This window comes from Rana temporaria, chromosome 3 (genome assembly GCF_905171775.1).
Source record: "Rana temporaria chromosome 3, aRanTem1.1, whole genome shotgun sequence".
NCBI lineage: Eukaryota > Metazoa > Chordata > Amphibia > Anura > Ranidae > Rana > Rana temporaria.
The window spans coordinates 268,930,467-268,947,347 of NC_053491.1; the positions used below are offsets into that span (position 1 = coordinate 268,930,467).

General features: G+C 44.3%; 1 protein-coding gene across 3 annotated transcripts in view; it reads left to right on the forward strand.

Moving 5' to 3' along the window:
* MAT2B (methionine adenosyltransferase 2B) overlaps positions 1 to 16,881 on the forward strand; it is a 111,407-nt gene that overhangs the window by 31,368 nt on the left and 63,158 nt on the right. Inside the window, exon 1 of one of the 3 annotated variants that reach the window (XM_040344660.1) lies at positions 1,129 to 1,272. The exons of 1 other annotated variant lie outside the window; for it this stretch is intronic. In XM_040344660.1, coding sequence (XP_040200594.1) covers positions 1,210 to 1,272 — 63 coding nt within the window. In that variant the 5' untranslated portion in view covers positions 1,129 to 1,209. Of the gene's footprint in view, positions 1 to 1,128; positions 1,273 to 16,881 lie in introns of those variants that run through there. One more of the 3 variants, XM_040344663.1, reaches the window with a different exon arrangement.

A 16,881-nucleotide genomic window follows, 5' to 3' on the forward strand; every position in this document is an offset into this window, starting at 1 on the left:
GGAACTTTCACGTTAGCCGGAACCATATCGGCAGATCGCCGCAGCTGTGCCCTGGACCAATTATTTTAAAACGGCGATGGCGACGGGTCAATATGCGCTCCATAAGATGCACAGACACCCCCCCCCCATATTTTTTTGAGGGGGTGGGGGTGGGTGCGTCTTATGGAGAAAAAAATATGGTAGCTCCTGCAGTCATCCTGCTACAGTGAATAAATGAAGGTGGGCTTCCTGATCTGGTAACCACTGTAAATGGCTGTGAGAGTGGTCACATGATTGGGAACCCAGTCGGCTTGGTTCTGGTCTTGACAGGTTGGTCTCTGTGCCACCACGCTGTTTGCCGCTGCACATATGTGTTCGGTGGGAGGCAAGAGGTTCACATTTTACTGACACTGTACTGCAAAGGGAAGTTGTGGGTGAAATCCAGTATAGGTGAACGAAGCCTTTAGTCCAAATGTGATTTAAGGCCAGTTCACTCCACATGCAGTGTTTTTTTTGTTTGCATCAAAAAAGCGTGCGTTTCTGCATGCGCTTTTTGATGTGTTTCCCCACATTCCAGTATATTTCTGTGCAGAAAAAAAACATGTTATGTTTTTTTCCCCTGGAACTAAAGAGCGCTGCGCTGGTGTGGACTATGCCATTGGAACCCATTATAACCAACTTTCCAGGCTTTTTTTTGGTTAAGAAGAAAAGCACTGCACTGCATGTGGAGTGAATGTGCTCTAAGGCTGGATTCACACCTATGCAGTTTTAGTGCTTTTTGCAGATTTGCACTACAGTCCATTTAAAAGCAAATCTACAAAATGCAAAAAGCCATAAAACTGTATAGCCTAAAAGGGCAATAACTTCAGCATTTAGTAGTCAGAGTTGTGTGTAAGCTGAATTCACCAGAAAGTGGTGCCTGGGGTCCCACCCTGTGCCTGTTTACTAGTTTCCTATTGAAAGAAACATACTGAGCTCTGACAAGCGCAGGCAGTGTACATCGTACATAGGTGGGGGTGACGTCACGTGTTTATTGGTCCCCATACCGAGCCGGGGTCAGGGAGTACAGGAATAACATAAGTTTCGCAACTCGCGCTCTGATAGGTCAGTGTAGAGCTGTATATTTATCCCCAGCCAATCGGACGCGCAGCCCCGCCCACCCGCAGTCTGTGCAGTTGTGCTTGGCAAGATCCGGGTCGTGTTCGTTGCAGGACAGAAGAAGAGAGAATCATGGAGGGCAGATACCCCGATCTTAAGATCCGATTCCGACCGGGTCATGTACAAGTGGTGCAGGTGAGGGATGGGGTAGGAGCTGGGCACGGGAGCGGGCATGGCACTGCACCTAGGCCGCAATGCTTCTCACAGGAGGATCGCTGTGTATATGGGGCACACACTGTGACATGGACAGGCACCTCACCTCAGCTTCTTCACATACCTGTGTGATTGTGTGCTGCAGAATGGTGTGTGTGTGTGTGTGTGAGAGAGAGAGAGAGAGATTGTGGGGCAGAATAGTATGTGTGTGTGATTGTGGTGCAGAATAGTGTGTGTGATTGTGGGGCAGAATAGTATGTGTGTGTGATTGTGGTGCAGAATAGTGTGTGTGATTGTGGGGCAGAATAGTATGTGTGTGTGATTGTGGTGCAGAATAGTGTGTGTGATTGTGGGGCAGAATAGTATGTGTGTGTGTGATTGTGGTGCAGAATAGTGTGTGATTGTGGTGCAGAATAGTGTGTGATTGTGGTGCAGAATAGTGTGTGTGTGTGTTTGTGTGTGATTGTGGGGCAGAATAGTGTGTGTGTGATTGTGGGGCAGAATAGTGTGTGTGTGATTGTGGTGCAGAATAGTGTGTGTGATTGTGGGGCAGAATAGTATGTGTGTGTGTGATTGTGGTGCAGAATAGTGTGTGATTGTGGTGCAGAATAGTGTGTGTGTGATTGTGGGGCAGAATAGTGTGTGCGATTGTGGGGCAGAATAGTGTGTGCGATTGTGGTGCAGAATAGTGTGTGTGATTGTGGTGCAGAATAGTATGTGTGTGTGATTGTGGTGCAGAATAGTGTGTGTGTGTGTGATTGTGGTGCAGAATAGTGTGTGTGTGTGATTGTGGTGCAGAATAGTGTGTGTGTGTGTGATTATGGTGCAGAATAGTGTGTGTGTGATTGTGGTGCAGAATAGTGTGTGTGTGTGTGTGTGTGTGTGTGTGTGTGTGTGTGATTGTGGTGCAGAATAGTGTGTGTGTGTGTGTGATTGTAGTGCAGAATAGTGTGTGAGATTGTGGTGCAGAATGGTGTGTGTGTGATTGTGGTGCAGAATGGTGTGTGTGTGATTGTGGTGCAGAATAGTGTGTGTGTGTGTGATTGTAGTGCAGAATAGTGTGTGTGATTGTGGTGCAGAATAGTGTGTGTGATTGTGGGGCAGAATAGTATGTGTGTGTGATTGTGGTGCAGAATAGTGTGTGTGATTGTGGGGCAGAATAGTATGTGTGTGTGATTGTGGTGCAGAATAGTGTGTGTGATTGTGGGGCAGAATAGTATGTGTGTGTGTGATTGTGGTGCAGAATAGTGTGTGATTGTGGTGCAGAATAGTGTGTGATTGTGGTGCAGAATAGTGTGTGTGTGTGTTTGTGTGTGATTGTGGGGCAGAATAGTGTGTGTGTGATTGTGGGGCAGAATAGTGTGTGTGTGATTGTGGTGCAGAATAGTGTGTGTGATTGTGGGGCAGAATAGTATGTGTGTGTGTGATTGTGGTGCAGAATAGTGTGTGATTGTGGTGCAGAATAGTGTGTGTGTGATTGTGGGGCAGAATAGTGTGTGCGATTGTGGGGCAGAATAGTGTGTGCGATTGTGGTGCAGAATAGTGTGTGTGATTGTGGTGCAGAATAGTATGTGTGTGTGATTGTGGTGCAGAATAGTGTGTGTGTGTGTGATTGTGGTGCAGAATAGTGTGTGTGTGTGATTGTGGTGCAGAATAGTGTGTGTGTGTGTGTGATTGTGGTGCAGAATAGTGTGTGTGTGTGATTGTGGTGCAGAATAGTGTGTGTGTGTGTGTGTGTGTGTGTGTGTGATTGTGGTGCAGAATAGTGTGTGTGTGTGTGTGATTGTAGTGCAGAATAGTGTGTGAGATTGTGGTGCAGAATGGTGTGTGTGTGATTGTGGTGCAGAATGGTGTGTGTGTGATTGTGGTGCAGAATAGTGTGTGTGATTGTGGTGCAGAATAGCGTGTGTGTGTGTGTGTGTGTGTGTGTGTGATTGTGGTGCAGAATAGTATGTGTGTGTGATTGTGGGGCAGAATAGTGTGTGTGATTGTGGGGCAGAATAGTGTGTGTGTGATTGTGGTGCAGAATAGTGTGTGTGTGTGTGTGTGATTGTGGTGCAGAATAGTGTGTGTGATTGTGGGGCAGAATAGTATGTGTGTGTGATTGTGGTGCAGAATAGTGTGTGTGTGATTGTGGTGCAGAATAGTGTGTGTGATTGTGGTGCAGAATAGTGTGTGTGATTGTGGTGCAGAATAGTGTGTGTGTGTGTGTGTGTGTGTGTGTGTGATTGTGGTGCAGAATAGTGTGTGTGTGTGTGTGTGTGTGTGATTGTGGGGCAGAATAGTGTGTGTGTGATTGTGGGGCAGAATAGTGTGTGTGATTGTGGGGCAGAATAGTGTGTGTGTGTGATTGTGGGGCAGAATAGTATGTGTGTGTGTGATTGTGGTGCAGAATAGTGTGTGTGTGATTGTGGTGCAGAATAGTGTGTGTGATTGTGGTGCAGAATAGTGTGTGTGTGTGTGTGTGTGTGTGTGATTGTGGGGCAGAATAGTGTGTGTGTGATTGTGGTGCAGAATAGTGTGTGTGTGTGTGTGTGTGTGTGTGATTGTGGTGCAGAATAGTATGTGTGTGTGTGATTGTGGTGCAGAATAGTGTGTGTGTGTGTGATTGTGGTGCAGAATAGTGTCTGTGTGTGTGTGTGTGTGATTGTGGGGCAGAATAGTGTGTGTGATTGTGGGGCAGAATAGTGTGTGTGTGATTGTGGTGCAGAATAGTGTGTGTGATTGTGGTGCAGAATAGTGTGTGTGTGTGATTGTGGGGCAGAATAGTATGTGTGTGTGATTGTGGTGCAGAATAGTGTGTGTGTGATTGTGGTGCAGAATAGTGTGTGTGTGATTGTGGTGCAGAATAGTGTGTGTGATTGTGGTGCAGAATAGTGTGTGTGTGTGTGTGTGATTGTGGTGCAGAATAGTGTGTGTGATTGTGGTGCAGAATAGTGTGTGTGATTGTGGTGCAGAATAGTGTGTGTGTGTGTGTGATTGTGGTGCATAATAGTGTGTGATTGTGGTGCAGAATAGTGTGTGTGATTGTGGTGCAGAATAGTGTGTGTGTGTGTGTGTGTGTGATTGTGGTGCAGAATAGTGTGTGTGATTGTGGTGCAGAATAGTGTGTGTGATTGTGGTGCAGAATAGTGTGTGTGATTGTGGTGCAGAATAGTGTGTGTGTGTGATTGTGGTGCATAATAGTGTGTGATTGTGGTGCAGAATAGTGTGTGTGATTGTGGTGCAGAATAGTTTGTGTGATTGTGGTGCAGAATAGTGTGTGTGATTGTGGTGCAGAATAGTGTGTGTGTGTGATTGTGGTGCATAATAGTGTGTGATTGTGGTGCAGAATAGTGTGTGTGATTGTGGTGCAGAATAGTTTGTGTGATTGTGGTGCAGAATAGTGTGGATTGTGGTGCAGAATGGTGTGTGTTGGGTTGGGGGGTGTGGTCCCCCAAGCTAACAGTAATACAGATGAGCCTGGGTTCACACATGTGGTCACAGATCTTGCATGTACTGCGTGCAGTGCACATCACGTGCGATGTGAATTCAGACATTCAAACTGTATGGCTGATTTTGCATTTGATATAATATAAAAGATGTTACACCAAATAAATAGATACCGAACGTGTCATGTTTTAATGTGGAATGGCGAGAAACTACGGTACTTAAAAATCCCCAGGCGATGCGTTAAACATGTCTATACTTTATATCAGGGTAGGCAACCCGGGGTTCTCCAGCTGTTGTGGAACTACATTTCCCATGAGGCATTGCAAGTCTGGCAGTTACAATTACTCCTGTAGGCATAATGGGACTTGGAGTTCTGCAACAGCTGGAGGGCCCCAGGTTGCCTACCCCTGCTTTACATGATCCTTTTTGGCTATAAAAAAATGTGTAATTTAACCAGATGTACACTCTTTGAGTAAATGCCACTATAACCTTAGGCAGTGGTATGTCAGCAAAGCTCTTCACCCATATTTACAGATGTTCCAAATCTATTTCTTATGTGTACCATTGTTTGTGTATTATATTGATTTCCTTACTGTATGTACTGATTCAATTGTCTTTTGGTGCCATCCTTTTTTTTTTTTTTTTTTTTTTTTTACTTCTGCGTTGAAAACACAATCAAATAATTTTTCTGATTAAAAAAAAAAAAGTTCTACAGGTTACCAGTTTAGAGTTGGAGGAGATCTTGTGCTAGAATTATTGCGCTCGCTCCAACGATCGCAGTGATACCTTAAATGTGTGGTTTGAACACCGTTTACATTTGCAGGCATGACTTTTTTTTATTTTTTTTTTACCTATTTGATTTTATTGTTTTTATTTTTCCACTGTTATATATATATATAAAATAAAGTTGTGATCACTTTAATTGCTGTCACAAGGAATGTAAACCTCCCTTGTGACAGTAATAGGCAATGACAGGTACTCTTTATGGAGATATCTGGGATCTATAAGACCCCAAACCCCTCCTATAAAGCATTCAAAACTCCAACTTTGTCAGTTTTGAATGCTGTAATTTTTTTAAATTTGGCGCCTTTTAAGTCTTCAGTAATCCAGAAGTGATAACATAACATCGCTTTCGTGTTACTAGATCCGAGACCCAAAGCTGATTCCGGCTTCGTTCAGGCTTCCGCTGGCTGCTCAGGCCTCCTTGTGGGGTGGCAGAGCCTGGGTGAGCTGTGGGGGAGACAACCCCTTCCACAGCTTTAGAAAACAGCCAAGCACCTTCTTAGCCTCATAGGTTGTTATCACTAGAAAGCTGACTGTCCGCTGTGGTCCGCAATATTGGGGTTCCACAGGAGATGGGTTTCTTACCCTTTCTTTTTACTGTCCTATACCTAAAACACACTGATATTAGTTTAAAAAACTACCGTATTTATCGGGGTATTGCACACTCCGGCGTATAGCGCACACCCCTAAAGTGGACCCGCATTCCTGTAAAAAAAAGATTTTACAATTTTGCTGTCTTGCACGGCGGCCTCGTCGGGTCCGGCGTCCGCCTGCGGCTTCGGTGGTGTCCTCCTCGTCGGGTCCGGCGTCCTTCTGCGGTATCCTCCCCGCTTCCTGCGCGGAGTTTGAACTACTGCGCCGGCATATACCGAGCGCAGTACACTCGTGTATAGTCGGGCAGGCTCTGCTCTTCTCGCAGTCACGTCCTGTGCGTCCAGGACGTGACTGCGAGAGAACCCGAGCCTGCCCGACTATACACGAGTGTACTGCGCTCGGTATATGACGGCGCAGTAGTTCAAACTCGGCACGGGTATCGGCGTATATCGCGCACCCACGATTTTGCCCTGAATTTCAGAGCAAAAAAGTGCGCGGTATACGCCGATTAAATACGGTATATATTTTTTAAATCCTGCCCAAAATATACTGACCATGACTCTGACCCTAACACTGGTACTGACCTAGATTAAACCTTGATCTAGCTATTCTTTTTTTTCTCTCTGCAAGGAGAGAGGGATGCAATGTATCTCTCCCCTTTATCAGAGAGTGAAAACACAGGGGCAGGCTGCACAGTGACTGATCACTGTTATAGCCAATCAGAGGCTACCACAGCGATCGGGTGACCCAGAACCGGGAGTTCCGGGTCCCAATTGTTAGTACGGGTCCTGGTAAGAGCCCAGTCTTTGTGCTGGCATTGTGCTCTTGGCACAAAGACAGATAAACATATATGCGGCCACATGGAAAAAAGCCGAGCCTAGTGAGTCTGTGAGAAAGGGTTTAAGCTGTGATGGGCAGGTGCAGACTGGCACATAGCCCACTCACACCCCTATAGCCGATGATGCAAGCCTTTGAAAGAGGATCGCACACCACCAGTGTCCTTCACAAGAAACTTTATTGGAGACTGCTCAGCACGGCATGACCGTCGTTGGTAACGTTACGCTCAGTGTGCCTGCGCGCCGTAGACATCGGTGCATGTCTTTTGGAAATATCTCCTAGACCATGTAGGTTTAGGAGATATTTATTACACCTACAGGAAAGCCTTAATCTAGGCTTACCTGTAGGTCTAAGTGGTCTGTAAGTGTTTACAACCACTTTAAGGCCTCATTCACACGGACGGACCGTTCGGGTCCGCCTGTCAGTTTCGACGGCGGACTTAAACGGCCGCTCCATGCATCCCTATGGAGCGTCGGATGTCAGCGGAGACATGTCCGCTGACATCTGATCCGCTAAAAACAGACGTATGGGGGCACGTCCCCATCCGTCCATGGCGGATAGGGTAAGATCTGATGAAAACGCACATGCTGTCCGTTTTCATCAGATCGCTCCATAGGAGACAGCGGTGCCCGACAAGCCCCTCCCCGCTCAGTGAGCAGAGAGGAGCTGGTCATCCGTCGGCTCAGCGGAGATCTGCGGATTGTAGCAACGGAGTCCGCCTCGTGTGAATGAGGCCTAAAAAGTGAAACTAATATATGAGAGAGACTCATTACATGCAAAGCAAGATGGTTCAAGCCGTGATTTGTCATAATTGTCATGAAAACCCCAAATCCACAATCTCAGAAAATTAGAATATTACATGCAATCAATAAAACAAGGATTGTACATAGAACAATAACGGACCTCTGAAAAGTAAAAGCATGCATATGTACTCAGTACTTGGTTTGGGCCCCTCAATGCAGCATGGCATGGAAGCCATCAGCCTGTGGCACTGCTGAGGTGTGATGGAAGACCAGGATGCTTTAATAATGGCCTTCAGCTCTTCTGCATTGTTCAGTCTCATGTGTCTCATCTTTCTCATGGCAATGTCAGGCAAGTTTGCTGGCCAATCAAGCACAGTAATCCCACGGTCATTGAACTAGGTTTTGGTGCTATTGGCAGTGTGGGCAGGTGCCAAGTCCTCCTGGAAAATGAAGTCGCATTCCCATAGAGCTCGTCTGTGAAAGGAAGCATGAAGTGCTCCAAAATCTCCTGGTAGACGGCTGCGGTGACCCTGGACTTCATGAAGCACAGTGGCCAACCCCAGCAGATGACATGGCTCCCCAAATCAACACAGACTGTGGAAACTTCACACTGGACTTCAAGCATCTTGCAGTGTGTGCCTCTCCATTCTTCCTCCATACTCTGGGTCCTTGGTTTCCAAATGAGATGCAAAATTTGCTCTCATCAGAAAAGAGAACTTTGGACCACTGAGCAACAGACCAGGCCTGCTTCTCTTTAGCCCAGGTAAGACACTTCTGGCATTGTTTGTTGTTCAGGAGTGGCTTGACAAGAATACAACATTTGAAGCCCATGTCCAGGATCCATCTGTGTGTGTGTGGTGGCTCTTGATGCACTGACTCCAGCCTCAGTCCACTCCTTGTGAAAGTCCTCAACACTTTTGAATGGCCTTTTCCCGACAATCCTCTCCAGGCTACGGTGATTCCTGCTTCTTGTGCACCTTTTTCTTCCACATTTTTCCCTTCCACATAACCTTCTATTAATGTGCTTTGATACAGCACGCTGGGAACATCCAACTTTTTTTGCCATTACCTTTTGAGGCTTTCCCTCCTTATGGAGGGTGTCAATGATGGTTTTCTTCACAACTGTCAGATCAGCAGTCTTTCCCATGATTGTGATTGCGACTGAACCAGACTGAGAGACCATTAAAGGCTCATGAACCCTTTGTAGGTGTTGTGGCTTAATTCGCTGATTAGAGTGGGACAATTTGAGCCTACAATATTGCACCTTTTCACAAAATTCTATTTTTCTGAGATTGTGGATTTGGGGTTTTCATGAGAATTTTGTCATAAATGTGATGATTATGGCTTACAAGCCATAATCATCACATTTATGACAAATCACTGCTTGAACTACCTTGCTTTGCATGTAATGAGTCTATCTCGTATATTAGTTTCACCTTTTAAGTTGCATTAGTGAAATAATTTTTGCGCGATATTCAAATGTTTTGAGTTTCACCTGTAGAATTGTATTTTTCTAATAACAATTATAAGTAGATGTCCAGAGCACCCCTTCCCCTTATACATGAACTGTCAAGAGCCCATCCTTGCCTACATCGCATTACAGTGTGCTACTGCTGGGAAGGAGCTGAAGGTGCAGCTGAGAGGGGGTGCTGTAGCTGCACAGAGGGGTGCAGGATTGGTAGGAGGAGTTCTGTCTTTCTCTCTGTGGCAGATTGCTGCGACCAGGTGGAAGCAGAGGTGTGGGGGATGCCACAGCTGCAAGATAGGTGCGAGGGCCACCTAAAATGGCCTGGTGGGCCCGGATGGTTGCCCACAGGCCTTCTGGTTTATGTTTGTGCTCTATAGGAAGGGCCAGAGCCTCCTCTATTTGTTAAGGGGGCTGAGGTCTTGTAACATCTGCTGTACAATGCTGAAGATGTTTTATGAGTCTGTGGTGGCCAGTGCTCTCCTTTTTTTTTTTTTTATAAGGTTGCATGCAGGTGAAGCTGACTTGGGGTAGCCGACACGAACGGCCTCAATAAACTGATTCATAAGGCAGTGATGATGTTGGATTGGAGTCTTTAACAACAGTGATGGAAAGGAGAATGTTGTCCAAGGTACGTTCAATCTTGGAAACTCCTCCCACCCACTCCATAATACACTGGATAGTCTAATGGGCCATACACACGATCCGAAAATTGGATGAAAAATACCGCTTTCAATCGTACAATAATCAAATCGTTAGTACAGAGCTTTCGAGAGCTGATCACGACAGTTCATCTGATATTATACGATCGGACAAACATGAAAAATTTTCTTGCACGATGCTAGATCGTACGATTTTCGTTTAATTGGTACAGTTTTCCAAAAATACAATAGAAATGCTCTACAACATATGACATTAATTCAGATTTTTTTTTTTTTTTTCGTACGAGAATTTGTCACTTAAGTAACCTCCATTTTTGATCTGCGACTAGCATGCAAAAAATGTGTGTACCGGCCATTAGGAGTACTTTCAGTGATTGTTACAACCATGATGCACTGCAAAGCAACACAGGAAATCATTTTTGTCTGTGGCTATCAAATTCTATAATTCTTCGCTGTATGTTAGACTTTAATGTGGTTTATGGCCCAGGTGTTTGTGTGTGTGTTTGTTTTTTTTTTTTTTTTCCCAGTTAACTATTATGTTGTGTAATGTTACATAAAGTGGTGTATAATAGTTTGCTTTTCTGTTATTTTTTTTTAATCGGTATTATTTATTCCTTGTAAGATTTTAATAGGATGGTATGGTTTACTACAGTGTAGTATTAAAGTGAAACTAAAAATTTTTTATGTCATACTTGCCTGCTGTGCACAGGTTTTGGTTTTGTAGCCCCAATCCTCCTGTCAGGCCACGTACACACCATCACTTTATGTGATGAAAAAAAACGACATTTTCTGTGAAGTAAAAAACTACGTTTTTGAAACTTCAATTTTCAAAGACGAAGATGCCTACACACCATCGTTTTTCTCACAATGTTCTAGCAAAGCGAGGTTACGTTCCACCACGTTTTACCATTGAAGCTCGCTTCATAACTAGCTTCTGGGCATGCGCGGGTGTAAAAACGTCTTTTTAAACGACGTTTTTTGCTACACACGGTCAATTTCTGTGAAGTAAAAAACGACGTTTTGAAAAACGACACATAAAATTGAAGCATGCTTCAACTTTTTTTGGTCGTTTTTTTACAAGACATAAAACGACGTTTTCCCCCACACACGGTCAATTAAAGTGACGTTTTTAAAAACGTTGTTTTTTTTTCATCACATAAAGTGATGGTGTGTACGCGGCATCACTCCTGGCTCCTCCCAGACCCCCCCCTCCTTGCTGAGTGCCCCCATAGCAAGTTGTTTGCTATGGGGACACTCAAGCATTCTAGCTCCCGAGCCCCACTCTCTGGGGTAGATTCACGTAGAATGGCGTATGTTTGTGCGGGCGTAACATATCCTATTTACGTTACGCCTCCGCAACTTTTACAGGCAAGTGCCGTATTCTCAAAAGAAAGTTGTGGCGGCGTAGCGTAAATAGGCCGGCTTACGCCTAATTCAAATTGTGAAGAAGTGGACGTGTGTTATGTAAATTAACCATGACCCGACGTGATTGACGTTTTTCACGAACGGCGCATGCGCCGTCCGTGGAATTTCCCAGTGTACATTGCTCCAAAGTACACCGCAAGGACGTATTGGTTTCGACGTGAACGTAAATGACGTCCAGCCCCATTCACAAACGACTTACGCAAACAACGTAAATTTTTCAAAATTCGACGCAGGAACGACGTCCATACTTAACATTGGTACGCCGCATGTACGCCTCATATAGCAGGGGTAACTTTACTCCGGGAAAAGCCTAACGTAAACGGCGTAACTGTACTGCATCGGCCGGGCGTACGTTCGTGAATTCGCGTATCTAGCGGATTTACATATTCTAGGCGTAAATCAGCGTACACGCCCCTAGCGTAAATATGCAGTTAAGATCCGACGGTGTAAGAGACTTGCGCCGGTTGGATCTAATAGAAATCTATGCATAACTGATTCTATGAATCGGGCGCATAGATACGACCGGCCATACTCAGAGATACGACGGCGTATCTGGAGACACGCTGTCGTATCTTGTCTGTGAATCTACCCCTCTGTGTCTATTGACACAAAAAATGGGGCTTAGCTCAACAACCCCCTCCCTCCTCACTGGTTGTTTGACAGCAGCAGGAGCCAATCTTTCTGAGCCTATGAGGAAAGAGAGCAGCTGCTCCCGTGCACATAACTGGATCAAGGTTGGGGAGCTGCACAGAGATTTTTTTTTACCTTAACTCATATGAAAACAGGATAAAAACGTTGAGCCCTTATAACCACTTTATTTGAGTGTTATTTAGTATTTTGCAGTTATTGGTAATTTTTTTTGTTTGTGTGTATGTATAATTGAGTAGCGCAGAAAGCAGTGTGTGTGTGCAGTGGAAAATGGTGGGTGTGTGATTTGTGTGGTACGGGATGCTATGCATCTGATTGGGGGGTGAGACATTCTGTGTGTGCATGTGATTTTGGGGCACGAAATGCTGTGCATGTGATTGTGTGGTGTGGTATGTATGCTGTTTGTGTGGCGTGGAATGTTGTGCATATGATGCAGAATGCTGTGTGAGATTGTGTGGCGCTGAATGCTGCCTAATTGCGTGGCAGAGAATTTTGTGCGTGTGATTGTATGGTGCGGAATGCTATGTGTCAATAGCAACAGTGTACTATTTTGAAATCATCTGCAAAGGGGAATTACACATTTTAGGCAAGCCATACATGGTCGAATTTCGAAAATAATTTTCTTTTGAAAATCAGAAAATTTGTGCGTTTTGTGATCCGATGGTGCCACCATTGATTTCGAAATTCGACCAACCAAACCTTCAATTTCACCTCATGTTCCTACAGAAAATAATTTTCGTGTTTGAGAATTTTTTTCTTTCCGGGAATTTTCTATTCTTGCACATGCGCATTTCTTTTTTGCTAACATTTCTCACACGATTCTCCCACTGATTAGAAAGTCGTTCTAATGGAGCGAAATACGAACAAAAATTCTTAGATAAGATTCTCAAAAGAAAATTCTTTCGAAATTTGACCCATGTATGACCTGCCTAAGGGTATGTTCACACAAACTTTTCAAGATTCCACCTGGTATTTGATTTGTGACTTCCACCAAGTTGTCATTGGCCTAAAAATAGAAAATGCTATGTGTGGTGGAAAACTAACACTGCACATCACCCTGAACACACCATCCCCACTGTGAAACATGATGGCGATAGCATCATGTTGTGGGGATGCTTTTCTTCAGCAGGTCCTGAGGAGCTGCGGGAAGGGGTGTTTTATAGGAGAGGCAGCGGCTTCAGCCTAGTCTCGCGGACTAGGCCGAAGCCGCGGCCTCACCTAAAAAATCCTGCCCGCAGCTCCTCAGGACCGGCGCGGTGTCCATCAAAAAAAGATTAAAAAAAACTCGATATGAAATCGTAAATCAATTTTTTATTTTTTATTTTTTTATAAAAAAAAAAAAAAAAATATTCACAGATTTATTTTTGGGGGGGGGGGGGGGGGGGAAATCGCCCAGCCCTAATTGTGTCAGCGCCGGTCCTGGTGGGGGGAAAAAAAATCAAAATTGACCTTGTAACTCGATCCAGGATTTAAATCGATTTTACCCCCCAAGCCCTAGCTACAATGGAATGGTTTCAATCAGGGATATGCAATTAGCAGACCTCCAGCTGTTGAAAAACTACAAGTCCCATCATGCCTCTGCCTTTGGGTGTCATAATTGTGGCTGTCAGAGTCTTGCTATGCCTCATAGGACTTATAGTTCTGCAACAGCTGGAGGTCCGCTAATTCAGGGGTTGACAAATTTGTTTGGATTCTAGGAGCCAGCTAAAAAAGTTAGGAGCCAGAAAATGCGCCCCGTCCCGACGAGCTTGCGCGCAGAAGCGAACACATACGTGAGCAGCGACCGCATATGTAAACGGCGTTCAAACCACACATAAGAGATATCGCCGCGATTGTTCGAGCGAGAGCAATAATTCTAGCCCTAGAACTCCTCTGTAACTCAAAACATGCAACCTGTAGAATTTTTTAAACGTCGCCTATGGAGATTTTAAAGGGTAAAAGTTTGTCGCCATTCCACGAGCAGACGCAATTTTGAAGCATGACATGTTGGGTATCAATTTACCCGGCGTAACATTATCTTTCATAATATTAAAAAAAATGGGGATAACTTTAATGTTTTGTCTTATTTTTTAAATAAAAAAAGTGTAATTTTTTCACAAAAAAGTGCGCTTGTAAGACCGCTGCGCAAATACGGCGTGACAAAGTATTGCAACGATCGCCATTTTATTCTCTAGGGTGTTAGGATAAAAAATATATATAATGTTTGGGGGTTCTAATTAGAGGGAAGAAGATGGCAGTGAAAAATTACATTAGAATTGCTGTTTAACTTGTAATGCTTCACTTGTAATACCAACGGCCACCACTAGATGGCGCCAGCTTACACATCTGGTGGTAATAACTTGTAATACCAACGGCTCACCACCAGATGGTGCCAGCTTTTTGCCCCCCTTCTAAGCCAAGTCGCCAGGACCCTATTTCTAGTCGCCATGGCGACCTGGCGCTCGGGATTTGTCGAGCCCTGCGCTAATTGTATATCCCTGGTTTAGATCAAAATTCATGTGTTAGAATGGCCCAGTCAAAGTCCAGACCTAAATCCAATTGAGAATCTGTGGCAAGACTTGACCATTGCTGTTAAGACACTCTCCATCCAATCTGACAGAACTTGAGCTATTTTGCAACTAAAGCCTCATACACACTGTATTCGATTTTTCTGCAGATTTTTGTCTTCAGTTTTACCAAAACCATATAGTGCAAGGGCCTGCCCGATGGCATACAGATTGAAACTCTTAAGGTTTGACCTCCAATTTTATGGTTTTGGTAAATCTGAAGACAACGATCTGCAGAAAATCTAAAAGTGTGTATGGGGCTTGTGAATGGGCAAAATGTCACTCTATAGATGTGCAAATCTAGTAGAGACCCCCCAAAAAGATTTGCAGCTGTAATTGCAGTGAAAGGAGGTTCTACAAAGTATTGACTCGGGGGGCTAAATACAAATGCATGCCACACTTTTCACATATTTATTTGTAAAAAAAAAAAAAAAAATGAAAACCATTTATTTTATAATCTTATTTTCCCTCCACTTCACAATTATGTGCCACTTTGTGTTGGTCTATCGCATAAAATCCCAATAAAATACATTTACATTTTTGGTTGTAACATGGTAAAATGTGGACAGTTTCAGGGAGAGAGATTATGTTTTCAAGGCACTGTATTTACTATGTACTGGTCATTTTCTCCACAGCACTATTTTTGGGGATGCTGTGGCTTGCTATGCTTTAGGCCCCTTTCACACTACTGCGACTTCAAAGTCGTGTGCGATTTTGCCCCAATTTCGTGGCCGTGATTTTTGACGCGATTTCAGGGAATGCCTGTGTAAACTGGAGGTATATGGACCTCAACGCGCATGAAAGTCTGACCAAAGTAGTACAGGGACTAATTTGAAGTCGTACATATATGAATGGTTATTATGGGAAACAACTTGTCATGCAACTTTGCAGTCCCAAGCTGCAGGACAAGTCACACAAGTGTGAAAAGGGCCGTAAGGAACTCCTGAGCTGCTCTTTTGGAAAACGTGTAGTTTATTTTGGTTGTAACGTTGACAAAATGTGGAAAATGTTCAAGGGGTATGAATACTTTTTCAGGGTACTGTACATAGTTAATCAAATACCGTAGACCTATCATTTACCCAACCTAGCAAATTTAGCTGGCACACCACTGCTGATATGAGTAGTGTCGGGGTTCACTCCAAGTGTAGAACTTTAACCACTTCAATACCGCACACCGTCATATGACGTCCACAAAGGGGATCTCCTATCCTGGCTGGACGTCATATGACGTCCTGGACTTGTGCGGTGATATGTGAATGATGCCTGCTGCTACAGGCATCATTTAGATATCATTGTGTTCTGGCGGTTATTCTGCGCACCATAAGAACAATCATAACGGCGGAAATCCCCCCCCCCCCCCTCCCGCCGCCATCCGGTGCTTCTCCGGGCTCCCCCGTGTCATCGGGGGCCCGGAGAAAGGATCGCCCTGCGCCGGATAGGAAGCATAGAGATGACTGGTGACCAGATGGTCACCAGTCATCTCTATGATCGTCGGAGGCCCGGGCGCGATGTGATGAAGTCACGCCCGGATACCCGTAAGTAAACAAAGCCGCAATTGCGGCTAGTAAGCAAGAGATCTGTGATTTTTTTTTTTTTCACGATCTCATGCTTTCCAGCCTGGAGGAGAGATGTGAGGTCTTATTGACCCCGCATCTCTCCTTAAAGAGGACCTGTCACACACTATTCCTATAACAAGGGATGTTTGCATTCCTTGTAATGGGAATAAAAGCGATCAAAAAAATAAATACAAAAAGTTTAAAAAAAAATAAAATAAAAAAAAATATTAAAACGCCCCTGTCCCCGGTAGCTCGCGCTCAGAAGCGAACGCACACGCAAGTCCCGCCCACGTATGTAAACGTCGTTTAAACTACACATGTGAGGTATCGCCACATGCGTTAGAGCGTGTGCAACAATTCTAGCACTAGACCTCCTCTAACTCTAAATTAGTAACCTGTAAAATTTTTCAAAGTGTCGCCTATGGAGATTTTTTAAGTAACGAAGTTTGGCGCCATTCCATGAGTGTGCACAATTTTTAAAGCATGACATGTTGGGTATCTATTTACTCGGCGTAACATCATCTTTCATATTTTACAAAAAAATTGGGCTAACTTTACTGTTTTGTTTTTTAATTCATGAAACCATTTTTTTCCAAAAAAAGGCGTTTGAAAAATTATTGAGCAAATACCGTGCAAGATAAAATGTTGCAATGACTGCCATTTTATTCCCTAGGGTGTCTGCTAAAAAAACATATACCGTATTTTCCGGCGTATAAGACGACTTTTTGGATGCAAATAAATGCATCCAAAGTCGGGGGTCGTCTTATACGCCGGTGACAGTCTCCGTGCTGCGAGCGTCAATGATTTAAAAGCCGCTCCTTCTTCTCAGCGTGTCCTGTGATAGGCGGAACACAAATCTTCCCAGCAGCGCCTCTGTTCTGTGTTCCTCCTATTGCAGAT